Source organism: Chamaea fasciata, unplaced genomic scaffold (assembly GCF_029207755.1).
Source record: "Chamaea fasciata isolate MVZ Bird 193981 ecotype frontalis unplaced genomic scaffold, bChaFas1.0.hap1 SCAF_9, whole genome shotgun sequence".
Lineage (NCBI taxonomy): Eukaryota > Metazoa > Chordata > Aves > Passeriformes > Sylviidae > Chamaea > Chamaea fasciata.
Window position 1 is genome coordinate 7,235,349 of NW_027094094.1, and position 14,052 is coordinate 7,249,400.

The 14,052-nt window shown below is 37.5% G+C and overlaps 1 protein-coding gene across 2 annotated transcripts in view; it reads right to left on the reverse strand.

Moving 5' to 3' along the window:
- ATRNL1 (attractin like 1) overlaps positions 1-14,052 on the reverse strand; it is a 433,474-nt gene that overhangs the window by 46,801 nt on the left and 372,621 nt on the right. For both annotated transcript variants that reach the window (XM_066190865.1, XM_066190863.1), the window contains one exon: positions 4,629-4,743. In XM_066190865.1, coding sequence (XP_066046962.1) covers positions 4,629-4,743 — 115 coding nt within the window. The remainder of the gene's footprint in view (positions 1-4,628; positions 4,744-14,052) is intronic.

A 14,052-nucleotide genomic window follows, 5' to 3' on the forward strand; every position in this document is an offset into this window, starting at 1 on the left:
ATTTATAGTTATGTTAATGTGCATCTTATGATTTCCATTAGGGTTTTTTTTGTGTTTTAATCAGAGAAAATTATAAATACAATCAAGAAAGCCTTGTTACTGTTTTCAACCAGAGCTAATTGTCTTGTAGAACACTTAATGAGTCATTATTCATTATGATGGTGAGGACAGGGAAGGCAGATGGCATGGTAGTTTTATTGATTCTGTGATCCTACTGGAGCTTGCTGATTAAGTAGGATTGAACACCACAGTTAGCACGACCAGAATGACACAAAATTCTGTTTTGAGTCAAGGATATCAGGAACTTTCAGACAGCACTGTTCAGAAGCCTGCCATCCTAATTTGTACTCATAACGACGGAATACTGCACGCAGTCTTCCATTTCAACTTCCATTTAATCCCCAAGTGTTATTTTATGAGTAAAGTTAGATTCACCTCATCCAGTCACAGCCATGGAATTGTTAAAGATCGACTGAGGTTTAACAGAGACACTCATTTGTGCACTTCTCCAGAGACCACTCAGCTCCCTGCCTCAATAGGGAATTTCCTCTACTGGGTGTTCTATCTCTTTTACCCTCTTGGTAGATAGGCAAGTGCTGCTATGTGAAAGTAAAACAACCTGTAAATAATTCAGAAATTACACCTCTTGATTCTGAATTATTTTGAAATGGCTTAATATTCTCATTTCTCTTTGTGCTTTACAGCACAAAGTGGCCTTATCCCAGAATGATGCAAACATTGCTTTATAAACTTATTGTACAATAACTCAATACCTCAAAGTGCGGGATTTAGTTGGCTTCAGCAGTAATGATGACATGGTCACAGTTCTTTTAACAGAATTTATCACATTACTAAGCTGTTCTTTCTGTATTGCCCAATATATCACCAGAGTTGTATGAAGACCTTGAAGGAGTTATTCTTGGGCCTTCCACTCCTGATAATTCACAGTCACCTTTTCCTGCAATAAGTTATATACTATTCTCTTTTTTCTGGTCTAACTTGTTTTGTTCAATCCCCTTTGCGATATTTAGTTCTTTCTTTAGCAGGTTGCAGCTGCTGTCATTATTAGATCTGCTTTGATATTAAGAAGAGTTTAAGCTATTTAAATCATGGGCTCAGACATTACAGCAATAAAAGATGATCTCTAGCATCCAGTGTATCATAAAACTTGTAAATCACATATGCACTACACTGAGGCATTTGCACCAATAGACATCTTAATCCTACAGAAAATTGCTATTTTTTTGGACCCCTTAATTTTGTTTTGACTACACAGGTACAATGCAGTGAACAAGATAACTGAAGAATGAAGAAAGCACACATTCTATCAGTCAATTCAACCTGAGAAATTTCACTTAATGTTTTACATTGATCATTCTAATTTATACTTTGTCTCTAATTTCTTTCACTTAAAAACAAGTTACTTCAGTTACTTCAGAGAAGCATAATTGACTTGTTAGCTTACATCTGAAAGAGATTGCAAGGTCTGCTATGAAACACCTGATCTACCATGATGTCAACATTTTGTGACTTTCCAGATTTTCAGGATATTTAATTCTACAAATAGCTGCTTCACTGAAAAAAATTCCCTTTTTAAAACACAAATCACAATGTCTAGTCTTTCTTCTTTTTTTTGCAATAAATTCATTTTTATCAATATTTTGACTGAATCTACGTGATCAATCTGTATAAAATCTATCTTAAATCACAGATTCATTTTAAGCTGTTTAACTGTTTAACTTGCAGCATTCGGACTGAGTGCTAAACAACGTTGTTGGAAGTCTGTAAAGTTGTGAGCATTTTCTGCAGGAGACAGAGAACACACAGATCTGCACTAGGACATATGGTCTCTCCTAGAGAAGTTTTTTGCCGTGCATAGCCTTTGGCCAAAGTCCACCATCTGTAGCTTCAGCTTCTCTTCCAGCTGCCTGTAAAGGTGAAGTATAGAACATATGCTGCACAAAGAGTAACCTTTACATTAGGGTTTAGTTTATTCATTGGTTTGTTGGTTTTTTGTTTTGGTGGTTTTTTTTTTAATATTCAGAGACATTTTTCAACAAAATATTTGTTAATGTAAAACTCAGAAAAGTGAAACTCAAATTCAGAGCTTAAAAAATTAGGTATACAACCAAGAACTCCAGTGGAGCATAGATAAGTTATTTATGTAAAGAATTTGCTTCCTCAGTTTTGGAGAAAATGCAGGACTATAAAAATAAAGGCATCTCCTTCCTATGTTTGGGTTGTATGAATAGAAGGAATGAATCCCACACTCTCCCAATGTGAACCGGGAATGAGTATCATTGATGTATCATTTAAACAAAGATGCTTGACACGCTGTCAGTTTTATCCTAGAACGATCCCAACGAGCTGGAAAATGGCTATGTGCAAGTAATAGAGGATTCTAATATTACTTGGCAAGACATAATTACTGAACACACGACTTCCACCTCAGTATCATTGGTTTTGTCTAACTTAGGTCATAAGGGAAACCAACTGCACAGAGAACGGGTGTGCTGCTCGAAGTTTCCACATCATTTCCAAAAACTTGGCAGTGTTCACAGCGTCTGCTCCCAGGCAGCCCAAGGAAGAAGCAGCAGGTAGTGCTGCAGGACAGGAATGGAGTGAATTAGTGAAGCTACAGGTGTGCCAACAAACTTGCATAATAGCTCCTGCCTGGCCTAGGCATGCTTACACCCGTGAGCACCAAAACTCATCGTGCACAAGAAAAAAATGATTATAGCCACATAATCTGATACACTCTAATGGCTGAACCAGCATGGCTGAACACCTCAGGCATTTCTATTCATTTTTGACCCTGAACAAAGTGAAAATTGTAGGACTAAATCATTTATATATTTTGAAACACTAAGTGGGTGACAGGTACCATAATATCAAATGGAAGAATATAATTTCAAATATATGCCTACATAGCTGGTGGAAGGTAAAGCAATGGGAAGACAGAACATAACAGGAGGACAAAACGTGTTTCAAAAAAAGGTGCATTCTTTCAGAGGTGGACAAACATGCAGAATGACACATCTGATGCGTTGTTGAGCCCAAGACCTGTTTCAAAACACATACACTGTCTATGCTTTACACACAGCAAAGATCAGCAATTACTTTTCAAAGACTCCTTTATATGGTAAAAAGAAACTGATTATGAAGAAACTAAATGAACACATTTTTACTGTCAAGATGCACATCATAGGTAAATTTGAAAGCAACAAAAAAACTCCCACCAAAAACATTTTAAGCTTCAATTTCAACAATTACTTTTAATTTCCTTTCATAATGTTTTTTCTTGTTGCAAGATTATAAACACCTTCATTTCTTTTTAATTTCCTTAAAACATGAACAGGGAATAAGCTAAACATCCTTCCTCTCTCATTGCTCTCTTCAGAGCACTTACGTTTATATATTTCTTCCAGGAAATGTATTTGACAAAGCATCAGTAACACTTTTATTTTCATAGCGCTTCCAAAAATGATATTTCAAGCTATAAACAGCATTTTAAGAACTAAGCCCTCATCTCAGAACTCAGAGGGAAAAAAAAATATAACAGCCCTCACCCTCAAAAAATGAACTAAAACTCCCAAATAAATAACAGATAGTGATCAGGCCAAAAGAAGAACACCCAGCTGAGCTTATTTTCAATATAAGTCAACTGAGTTTGCCCTCATCATTACTCAATACTTTTTAATCTCTTAAATGGATTTTTGAAGGTTAAAAGGATATATTTTTTGGCTCTTAATGATAAAAGTTAGCCTGAAAGCATATTTTCTGGTTTATTCCTGTATTTTGGGCACATACCATGCAGTCTGCTATTTCTTACAAAGGTATTCCTTTTTGCTCCAGCCCCAGTGAATTCTCAATGAGTAAACTGGTCACATGTGCAGTGTCATATTACTGTCCACACTTCCTTGTCATGGCTCTTTCATATCACATCATTGTAGGCAGTTATTTAAAGGGTTTTAAAGGCGCAGATAGCTACCTCCTGTATAGGAAGTGTTTTATGAGAATGTTTTTGTACAGCGATCTAGCGGAGAAGGTAGGTCACCACAAGAAGTGCTTCCAGATAATGTGAGCGCTACTTTAAAATGAGCTGGGATCACTTCCAAAGTGAACACCTCCCTACAGAAGCATTCACTCACACAATTCCTGGTTTTATCTGACAGGCATTCTGGGAAATACTAGTATTTTAATTGAGTCCCAGCCAGCAAAGTCTTGGGATTTATGGTGCAAACTAGACTGCACTAAATTTTAGCCTGAAGTGAAAATACTCACTGGTATTCCCTCTACAGCCTCATTTACAGCAGCTTGAACTGAAACCATGGAAGTGGCTGCATACGAATTTTTTTTTTCCTGAGAGACAATGTTGGAGCATATTGACATGCAGGCTTCAGGAAGCCCTAATGAAATGTGGCTGGCTTAATCACTGGGCTTTTTATTTGGACATGACACCAAATTCTCAAGAAAAATGAAACGTTGGGGCAAAACCTAACATCAGCTTGACCGAGCAGCGCTTCATATCCATCTGCTATGCCATTATTTTGGATCTGTGAGGGTGATTTTGCCCAGGCAGAGGGTGCAGAAGGAGACAGACACAACACCCAGCACAGCAGCCTTACCTGACTGCCCGGGTGGTGGAACCCCTGACGCTCCCCTGGGCAGACACAAAAACACCGTCAGGACGGCGGCTCTGTTTCCTGAGCACGGCTCGATGGCAATTGGCTTAGGAGCACCCTGGAAAAGGAAGACACCCAGGTTAACCTCTGAGATTTCCATCCCATTTTCACTTGTGCACCTTTACCTTATTTTAAGGCACAGTGTAACAGTGGGGAGGTATTTTTAGCTAACTATTTCTTTGCATTCAAACAGATTGTCCGAACCACGTTAATTGACTTAAAAATGGGCTCTGACAGCCCACGCTACAGATCTAACCAAACAAGAAAACAAATCATCATCAAGATAACAAAATTTTACTGAATTTTATAGCTTGCTAAATACAGTAATATCAAACTAAAGCTTAAAAAACAGCAAAATCTTTTGATATGCACATTGGTATCTGAGAGCAGCCAACTCCCCCATCTCTATTAAAAAGTATCCATGCGAAAGAATTCCGCTTCAACAGCATCCATTACCTAGCCTGCCTAATGCCAAAATGATAAAATGAGAGCAAATATTTATTATATACCAATAGTTAAAGACAGTCAATCCCTCTTGAGATTCCCAGACCAGGAATTCTGCCTTCTCTCTGTCTGTCCTACTAAGGAAATGATTTCTTCAAGGCAGGACATTCCTGATTCTTTTTGCATATAGAAAAAATAGGTGCAGTGCTACTATGTTTATATATGCTTAGAAACTCTCTGAAAATGTTGCCTGTGTGATAATCACCTTGCTTTATCTTATATAAAGCTATGATAGCAGTGGTGTTGACGGCAGGAGGTTTGTGCTGTTATCAAACTCTCATTAACTACATAGGTAATTTCATTTGCAGTTAGTTTTCAACTAAATGGTTGCTACCATATTGTTCTGGATTTACCAAGTACAATAGGAGCTGTGAAAAAAAAAGCAAAGCAGTCCACAAAGGCATAGAATAATAAGCTTTTAAAACGAAAATTTGCAATGCATCCACATTTCCATGTTCCCAAGTTTTGTGTTCACTCAGAGATGGGCATTTCACTTTTCAGAGCTTGAACATTCAGTCAAGCACTAAAAATATTTCTAAAAACATTAGGTCAAAATCAGCATAAGCATTTCTTTCTTTTTCTGTTTGTAAATTTTCTAAATGTCTGTCATGTTCCAAGGCAAAATATGAGTTCGACATTTTGACTCAAAATTCAAAGCCAGAAGACTTTCTATTTACATAAAAATTGCAATGTATACATAAATGTCAACTGATTCCAGTATTCTAAGAAAAATTTTAGTTTAGCCAAGTTAAATACACTGCAAAGTACTTGATACAAGGAAAACAAAGGCACTTCCGTCATGTAAAGCAATAGTCATTTTCTATTTTTCTACCTCCAAGTAACCAACAGTTATGACTTGCTCAGTGAAAAATAGATAAATATACCTTTTTTTTTTTTTTTTTTTTTTTTTTTTTTTTTTTTTTTTTAAACTTCGTGGTCACATTTAAAGGGCATTTCTGTAGATTCTTTTAAAGTGACAGCATTGAAGAACTTGGGTAAACAATGACATCAAATTTAAAATTACCATGACATAGGGAATGAATGTTTACATTCACCAAAACCTTTACCAAATGTTGAAATAAGCTCCAAAAGCTCCAGGTGGTGTTACTAATGCAAGCAATAGAGCATTTAAGTCAATATTCCTGACTTGTCACAACAGCAAATCAAACAACTGTTTGAAAACACAGAGAAAATAAAATCTTCATTTTAAAAACTAATTCAGAACACTTTATGCAGACACACAACTGAAAGGAACAAATTTACCACTATGACTTTTAATTTGGTGATTACTTTCTTATAAATACAAATGATAATATTTTCTTTCCCTGTGCAATATAAGCCCTTTGATCAACAGGACCCATCCTTCTCTGTTTGAAGTTTATACTAATGCTCTTCAAAACACAATTGGAGGAAATGATTTCTGATAAATACTCTTTCAAAGGACTTCATCCAAAAATAAAATACAGTAAGAATTGTGTGCTTATTTATTCTTTATAAAAAATTATGACTGCAAAAGCAAGATGTCTTATCTCACCTCACATCATTCAGGTTCCCTAGCAAAATAACACAGTAGCATAGAGCAAATGATAATAATTTAGATAGCCTAAGGTTTGTCAGTTGTTTAAAGATAAATACATAACCATGAATCAAAGTTATTTCACAGGGACGTAGCATGTTCTCAGAAATGTGCCATTTATCATGCATTTTCCACGGGTTTTTTGGAAGAGATAAGGCACAAGTTTGTTTGCCCAAAGCAATAAGCTACCATGATTTACTTGCTAGAATTATCTTTTTTTCTTTTCCCCTTGTACAGAAAGTGACTTACATATTTTGCCCAAACCTCAAATGACAATCACAGATTAATAAAAATTTATCAGTGGAAGACATAATAAACAAACACTTCTTCTTGATAAACTTTCACTCCTATATTCCCTTTTTTACACACAGAATGACAGAAAGAGGTATGTCAGCTGGGAAGGTGAAAAAGAAAGTGGCAGAAAACTATGAAAGAATAAAAGGATCAAAGCACATACATTGTTATTGAGAGGGAAAAAAGAAGAATAACCCAGCGGATGTAGAAAGAAGAAATAAGTGGAGAGGGTAGAGATTAAATCAGCCAATAAAAAAATAGATAAAGTTTTATCCACAATTCAAGTGTGTATTCATGCATTTATTCACAGAAAATAAGTATCAGGAATCATCTTCATGGGCCCCTAGATTTTTATTAGAGGAAAGGTTCTACATTCTCCTAATCTTTTCCTGAAAGTCCTAAAAAGATGCCTGGTGAGTTTATGAGGAAATACCAAGCTTTGGGAAGATTCTTTTGGATCTGTCTCTGTAAGAAATAAATTTGGGCCGACTTATTTTTTCTTCCTCCACAGGCCAGATGACAATATTACCATTGCTGGCAGAAAAACACATGGCAGTGTACGCCGTGTTCATGCTTTACAAAAGAAAGCAGCAAAAGAGGTGGGTATATTTATTTAAGTATTGAAAACCCCTGCAAATCCTGCATTATTACATTTGTCTGTTTGGGAATAAAGGAGTTGATCAGCTTTAAGAGTGCAGAGCAAGGAGAAGCTGGGAAGTGGATTCTGTCCCCCTTGGTGGGTGGGATGGGCAGCAGACAGCAGTGGCCTGAAGAGGTGAGAAGAGCAGGAGAACAATGACTCAGGGAATGTTCATGGAGCTGTTCTAAGTGTGCAGCATCTTCTCGGGCAAAATGCACTGAAACTTCAGCACCAATTTGTATCTATGAAAATATTTAATACTGTGAGTATGGGAAGATGGAAAGTATAAAGTGTTTTGGTTCTATCTGTATTCCAAGAAGTGGTGCCTCTCAGAAGTGCTATAAAACTTTTGATTTTCAGTACTAAGTAATATCCCTTTATATATTTTCTTCCACATTCCAAGTTAGGTGCATCCAATTTTTAAAAGTGCATTATTATACCATAAGACAAATACTTCACGTAAGACTAAATGGCTCCAAACTCATGCCAAAAAAGCAATTAGAAAATTGAATCAAGGAATTAAGGATTAATGTGAGCATGTTACACCTGTCAGAAGCAATAAGTATTTTGACAAGAACAGAATAAAGTTTGACAGTGTGCACAAATACAGATCTGATATATAAATCAAGTATTAAAATGCAAACAGCTATGCATTAATCACTGTAATGTTTCCTAACTAAAATAGTCTTAGTAGTACTTACAAGAATTCAGTATAAATAAAACTTCAGTTCTTCTTACAAAACAGCTTGAATTATACTTTTTATTGTAGTAATTAATTACGTCAATTTAAACTTAATTTTTAATCAGACTATTAAAACAGCATTAATCTGGTGAATTCCACATCAAGTAAGCTAGATACCTTGGCAAATAATGAAATCTGTTGTTGCAACAGGATTACGACGAGACTCAGAATGTAAACAGCCACTTTTCTAGATTTTTAATGTGCAAGACTTCAGAGGAGTGGAAAAAATGAAAAAAAAAACATAGACTGTGTCCTCTGAAGAGGCAAGAGATGCAGAAAAGGAGGAAACATAAAAATCAGACTGTTATATTACAAGTATGCACATCTTCATTTGCTCTCAGCCTCTGGTGCTTTTCCAAAATCTGGTTATTTTCTGAGTTACTTCATTTATCTGGCATACACAAGTCTCAGATTCCAAAAGGCACGTGAGTACCCAGGTCGGATTTTGGTCAAATTAAGATGCCTACATGCAAATTCAAAAGCCTCAAAAACCTGGTAGTCTGACTGTTAGTATTAAAAATTTCCCAAGATTTGAAAGTCGTCTGTACCTGCCAGGGACATTTTGCTCTCTTCAAAGCCCCCTCAGGATTCACTGGCAATTCCTGCAGCTGCCCTGGGTGTAGAGCTTGACCAAAGTAGCTGTTCTCAAAACATCCTTATCAAATTAGGCTTTTACATTGCAGTTGTGGCCACTTTCTTTAAAACACAGTTGAAAGCAGAGATTAACTCTGCCTTTCATGGTAAGAGGACGAACCGTGGTTCCTCTGTTCTGCTTTTACTAAATGCATGTTTGAAGTGAAATTCTCTGACCTATAATTAAAAATGAAGTGTCAAATGCTGTGATTGTTCTGACCATTTTCAGTGCAGTAAAGGCAGACTTCTCGGTTATACTAAGAAAAAAAAAGAAAATTCACCCTCTCAAAATCACAGAATTCCACTGATGCCATATGGCTGGGGCTTTTTTTGGCCATTTTCCTGAAGAAACTCCACCTGTCCCTTGGGCAGCTATCCTTCCAGGAGAAGGAGATGGCAGACTCTCACCTGTAGACAACCTCCATCCCATCTCCACCTGATTCTTTGCATGGTCATTTACCAAGAGAATCAAAGCCAGCAGTAATGCCAGAGGAAAGAAGCAGCACTGTCTGCTCCTCCCATCAAAATCCCACCACTTTCACAGCACCTGCCCCAAGGAGAACCTGGCACTTCCAGAGTGCTGGAGATAAGGCAGAACCTTAGACAGAAACAAAGCCTGCCATCAGCACTGCTGGTTCTGCAGACTGTCAGTGCTGCACCACATTACTATTCTAAGTGTTGGGTGAACTAATGAACTAATGCTCATTAACATACTTTTTGAGTATGAGCTTCCCACCCACCCACAAGTTCTGACAATTTTCTGCACAGATTTATTCAAAGAGTAATGAGCTTTAATGATAGTGCAACACAAGGAAAAAAAAGAAGAAGAAAAAAAAAAGCTTTCACAAAACATCATTTGTGTGAGGGAGAAATATACTTCAGGAAACACAGACACAGAATGAATAAACAAGGCTGGGGTACTGAACATTGCTTGTGGCTGATAGCGGAAACACCAGTTCTTCATATGACTCCAGGGCTTTACAGAAATTCTGAGCATCTACAGAAGACTTTCATTTAATATATCACATAAAGTTCCTCTCTTGCAATTAGTGAGTGGAAAGCTTCACCTCATTTAAACCTGCAAGAATGGCCCAGAGCCCGAGTGTCCTCAGCACTTGGAGTTTCTCCACTGCACCTTCTTTTGCCTGAGGATTTCTAAGTGATTTCTGGTTTTGGCTAATGAGGTCCCACTAACCTATGGGAGGTACATAACAACATTACCAACAGCAGCAAGACCTTTGTGTTGTATCTCATAATACTTCTACCTATACTGGAAGAGACCTTGTTTCTGTGATCAAGTCACCCAGCTGCTCCAGTTTACCGGGAGGACTCTACCAACCCTACGAGCCCTTCAAAATGTACATGCTTTCCCTGAAAACTTCTATTCTGCCTAATAAAGCTGAGATCAATGGGTTTATTGATAATTAAATGCAACCCAACCAAAATTACACTAACATTTCTCATTACTTTTTTTAACAGCAAATTATCTTTCCATTGTAATTCCACCCCACTGTTTTTGCAGAACACAAATCATTAATTTCCTTGTTTCAAAATAGAAATGGAAATCTCAGACTATACTGGAACATTATTTTCCATAAGAAAAACAGTGGAAATGAACAATAAATAGAATACATTATGATTACCAAGCTGTTATTATGGCCCCAGTGCACAAACTGCATTGTTATCCTTCGATTTATTGTCTTGCTTCTCTATCTCAGCTCTAACAATGATAGACTGCATTCTTTCATGCAGTCTTTTCTGAGTAGAATATGGTTGTTAGTTCTGTGCTGATCTGAAATTTATATATTAGTCTTAAAATGTTTATGCTCAGAAAAATCATATTTTTATTTTAAGAATTATGTTTGTTTGCAACAAAGCTGCTCTCAGTTAATCTAGTAAGGGACCTAATTTCAAAATCTAATACTATGTCATGTAACACTTCATTAGCAAGAGAGTTGTGAATTGACATTGTGATTAAAACTGATTTATTAAGACCAAGCTACAAGAAACACCTGCAGATGCATTTATTTTCAATGGGGTTTCCAAAAAGAACTGCTTATCGAGTTTGCTATTCAACTTTTGTCCTACCACCTAGAGGTTGCTTTTCCTGACCTGTGACATCATTGTGCACCATCCTGGAATTTTCTTGATTTTCAAAAGTGGCTGAACAGAGAGCACAAGTCACTGAAGCGAAGTTAAAACATGAGATGGCTGCAAGGAACACAGATTGCATTTCTTTATCTGTGTGCTCATGTATGCAGTTCCCCGTGTCTTCACACTGTTAAATAAACTTGGTTTTACTTTACTATTACATCTTGCGCATTAATGAGGGTAATTCCAGGTTAATATGGAAAATATTGAACATAACTTAGAGCGGATGGTGTGTGTAGTAGTTGTACTGGATTACTGCCAGAGATATCCCCGAGAGCTTCCACAATATTCCCCTATTAAGCTCCATGAGTCTGATTAAAGGCTGGCAGTGACAGCGTCCAGTTTGTGAGAAGAAATTTATCTTGGCAGCATCCAGGTAGATCCTGTTGGGAAAAGCACCTGAGACTCTGTGTCTGTGGCATATACCAGGAATCATGTATCCCCAGGTACCTTCCTGTAAATTCTTCTGACTGCCATCCTGTAAGGCAAAGTGGTGCTGTGCAGTGAAGTGATGCTAATGGGCATTTGTTTCCCAGATGGGCATACCTGCTGGATCTCCAAGGATTAGAAATGAGAAGTAGAGAATTCTATTATTCCTTTACAATTCAGCCTTAAAGACTCATCTATAAAATCTCACTTCCCTGGGGATGAATGACTGACAGTCCATCACTGTTTGAGCTTGGGCTGATCACCTAAGAGCAGAGAGTCCCTCCCATCTGTCACAATGGGTTAATCTTACCCCAGACTGCCTGTAGAAGAGAACGTGGTCACCTCAGAGCCACTACTAACTTTGCAGGGTTGGGGAAAGATAAATTACAAGGCACAATTTAAATTCTGCCTCACTTGCAGGCTGACAGTGTGGCTGTGGTAATAGGCAGGGGTAAGTGTGAGCACAGCACAGGTTGCTTTCATGGAGAACAAACAAACTGAACCAGCTGAGGGCTTTTGAAATGTCCATGAAGAGCCCAGAAGGGCTTTCCTTTGCTCGGGGGGGAGGGGGGGGGATCTGGAAGTTTCAATCTGTCATTATGACAATGAAACTCAGAGAGAAGGCAGAAGTTCTGACTAACAGTTACCTTTTGTGACTGCAGAGACCTTATTCCTGTAGCTCTGCAGTGCCCTAGAGTCATAAAAGATAAGGTTTGATCATCATTTAGGAGATCTATGCCAGACGTGAGGGTTAGGAAAGGCGAGCGTCCTGAAAGGATTATGCTGTATTTTGCATTTCTTGCAAAATTGGAAAGAAAATATAATACCCTGTATGTCATCCAAAATACAGTGTTAGTGAACTTTTCCTCAGCAATGCCTTTTCTAGTTTTTTTTTAACCTCCTGGCCACATGCAGGATGCCTAGTGAATGATAAATTAAAACATTTCTACCTGGAATCGTAATAATAAAAAAGAGAACTAAATCAAGACATTGTGAAAACTAGCTGTCAGCAGAAGGGATTAAAGTGCAAACTTGGCAATATTCTTAATGCAGGAAAAAAAGTTAATGGCACCAGAATAACAAATTACTTTCTATCATGACAACTTACACAGATCACAGACTAGGGAATGGAGGGAGGACACAAACGAACGTCTGAAAGCATGACATAGCTTTTATTTTCATCGTCCTTGCCATGGCCCAAGGACAGCTGTAAAGTGTGTACACCAGAGCCAAAACCATTCTGAAACAAATGATCCCTATTTAAGATTTGAGAGTCTATAGAAGTTTTCATCCCAGTGACTGCATGTGGGCATTGTGGATCCGATCGTAGCTGCTCGGGCAGCAGGAAGAGCAACGTTAAATAAAAGATTTCTGTTATCCAGGGAAAAGGTATGAGATGGCAGCAAAAGGGAGCCTGGTTTTGCTGAGTTATATGGTGGTAGCAGCAGCATGTGTTAAACTGCTTTGGCAGTGCTTGCTGCCAGCCAGGGGAAAAGGGAGAGGTGAGGTTGGCAGGAGTGTGATAGCACAAACCAGACCTCGTCTAAGGTATTGCAAGACGTGTCTCACTTTCCTCTCCTGAGGACCTCCATCACCTGCTCTGACCATTCACCAATGTGAAAACATAATTGAGTAGGTTTTTTTCGCTCTAATCTTATGAATTAATTCAAATCCTAAATATCAGCTGTTTAAATCAGCACAGGACTCAAGTAGCAGCAGAACTATTTTGATTTACACCGGCTGCAAATCTGACACTATGGTATTCATTTATTAATAGTGTCCTTGAAAATTCCTGCAAATAAACTCAAGCTCAAGTATTATCACTTAATGTTGCTTTCTAAGATGCTCCCCATCAAGATTGTTAATACTTACTGTGCTCATATTCAGAATATCACTAAAAATGCACCCAAAAAAATGGAAGCTACAGGATCTAATCTGACAAATAATTAGACACATGAGAATTAGTGCTTGGAGAAACTTTGCATTAAGGCAAACATGATTACTTGCATGAATGAAACTATTTAATCTTGTTACTCATGTTAGCTCAACATATCTGATGGAATGCTTTCTTTTTTTAAAGAGACAGACTTTTTACTATAAAAAGAAGAAAAAAGACTCATCCTTTAAAATACTACAAAACCTGTATAATTTTTACTAAGCCACTATAGATCTGCAGTATAAAGTATTTGCTGAACCCCACTTAAATGGAAAGGAAGTGGGTCTTTTTTGGGGAGCTTTGTGGGGAGTTTTTGGGGTTTTTACTGGTTTTGCTTTGTTAGTTTTTGGGGTTTCTTGTGTGTGGTTTTGGGGTTTTTTTGCTGTTGTTGGAGGTTTTTTTTGGGGGGGTTTTGGTTTTGGTGGGGGTTTTTTGGCTTTTTTTTGTTTGTTTGTTTGTTTA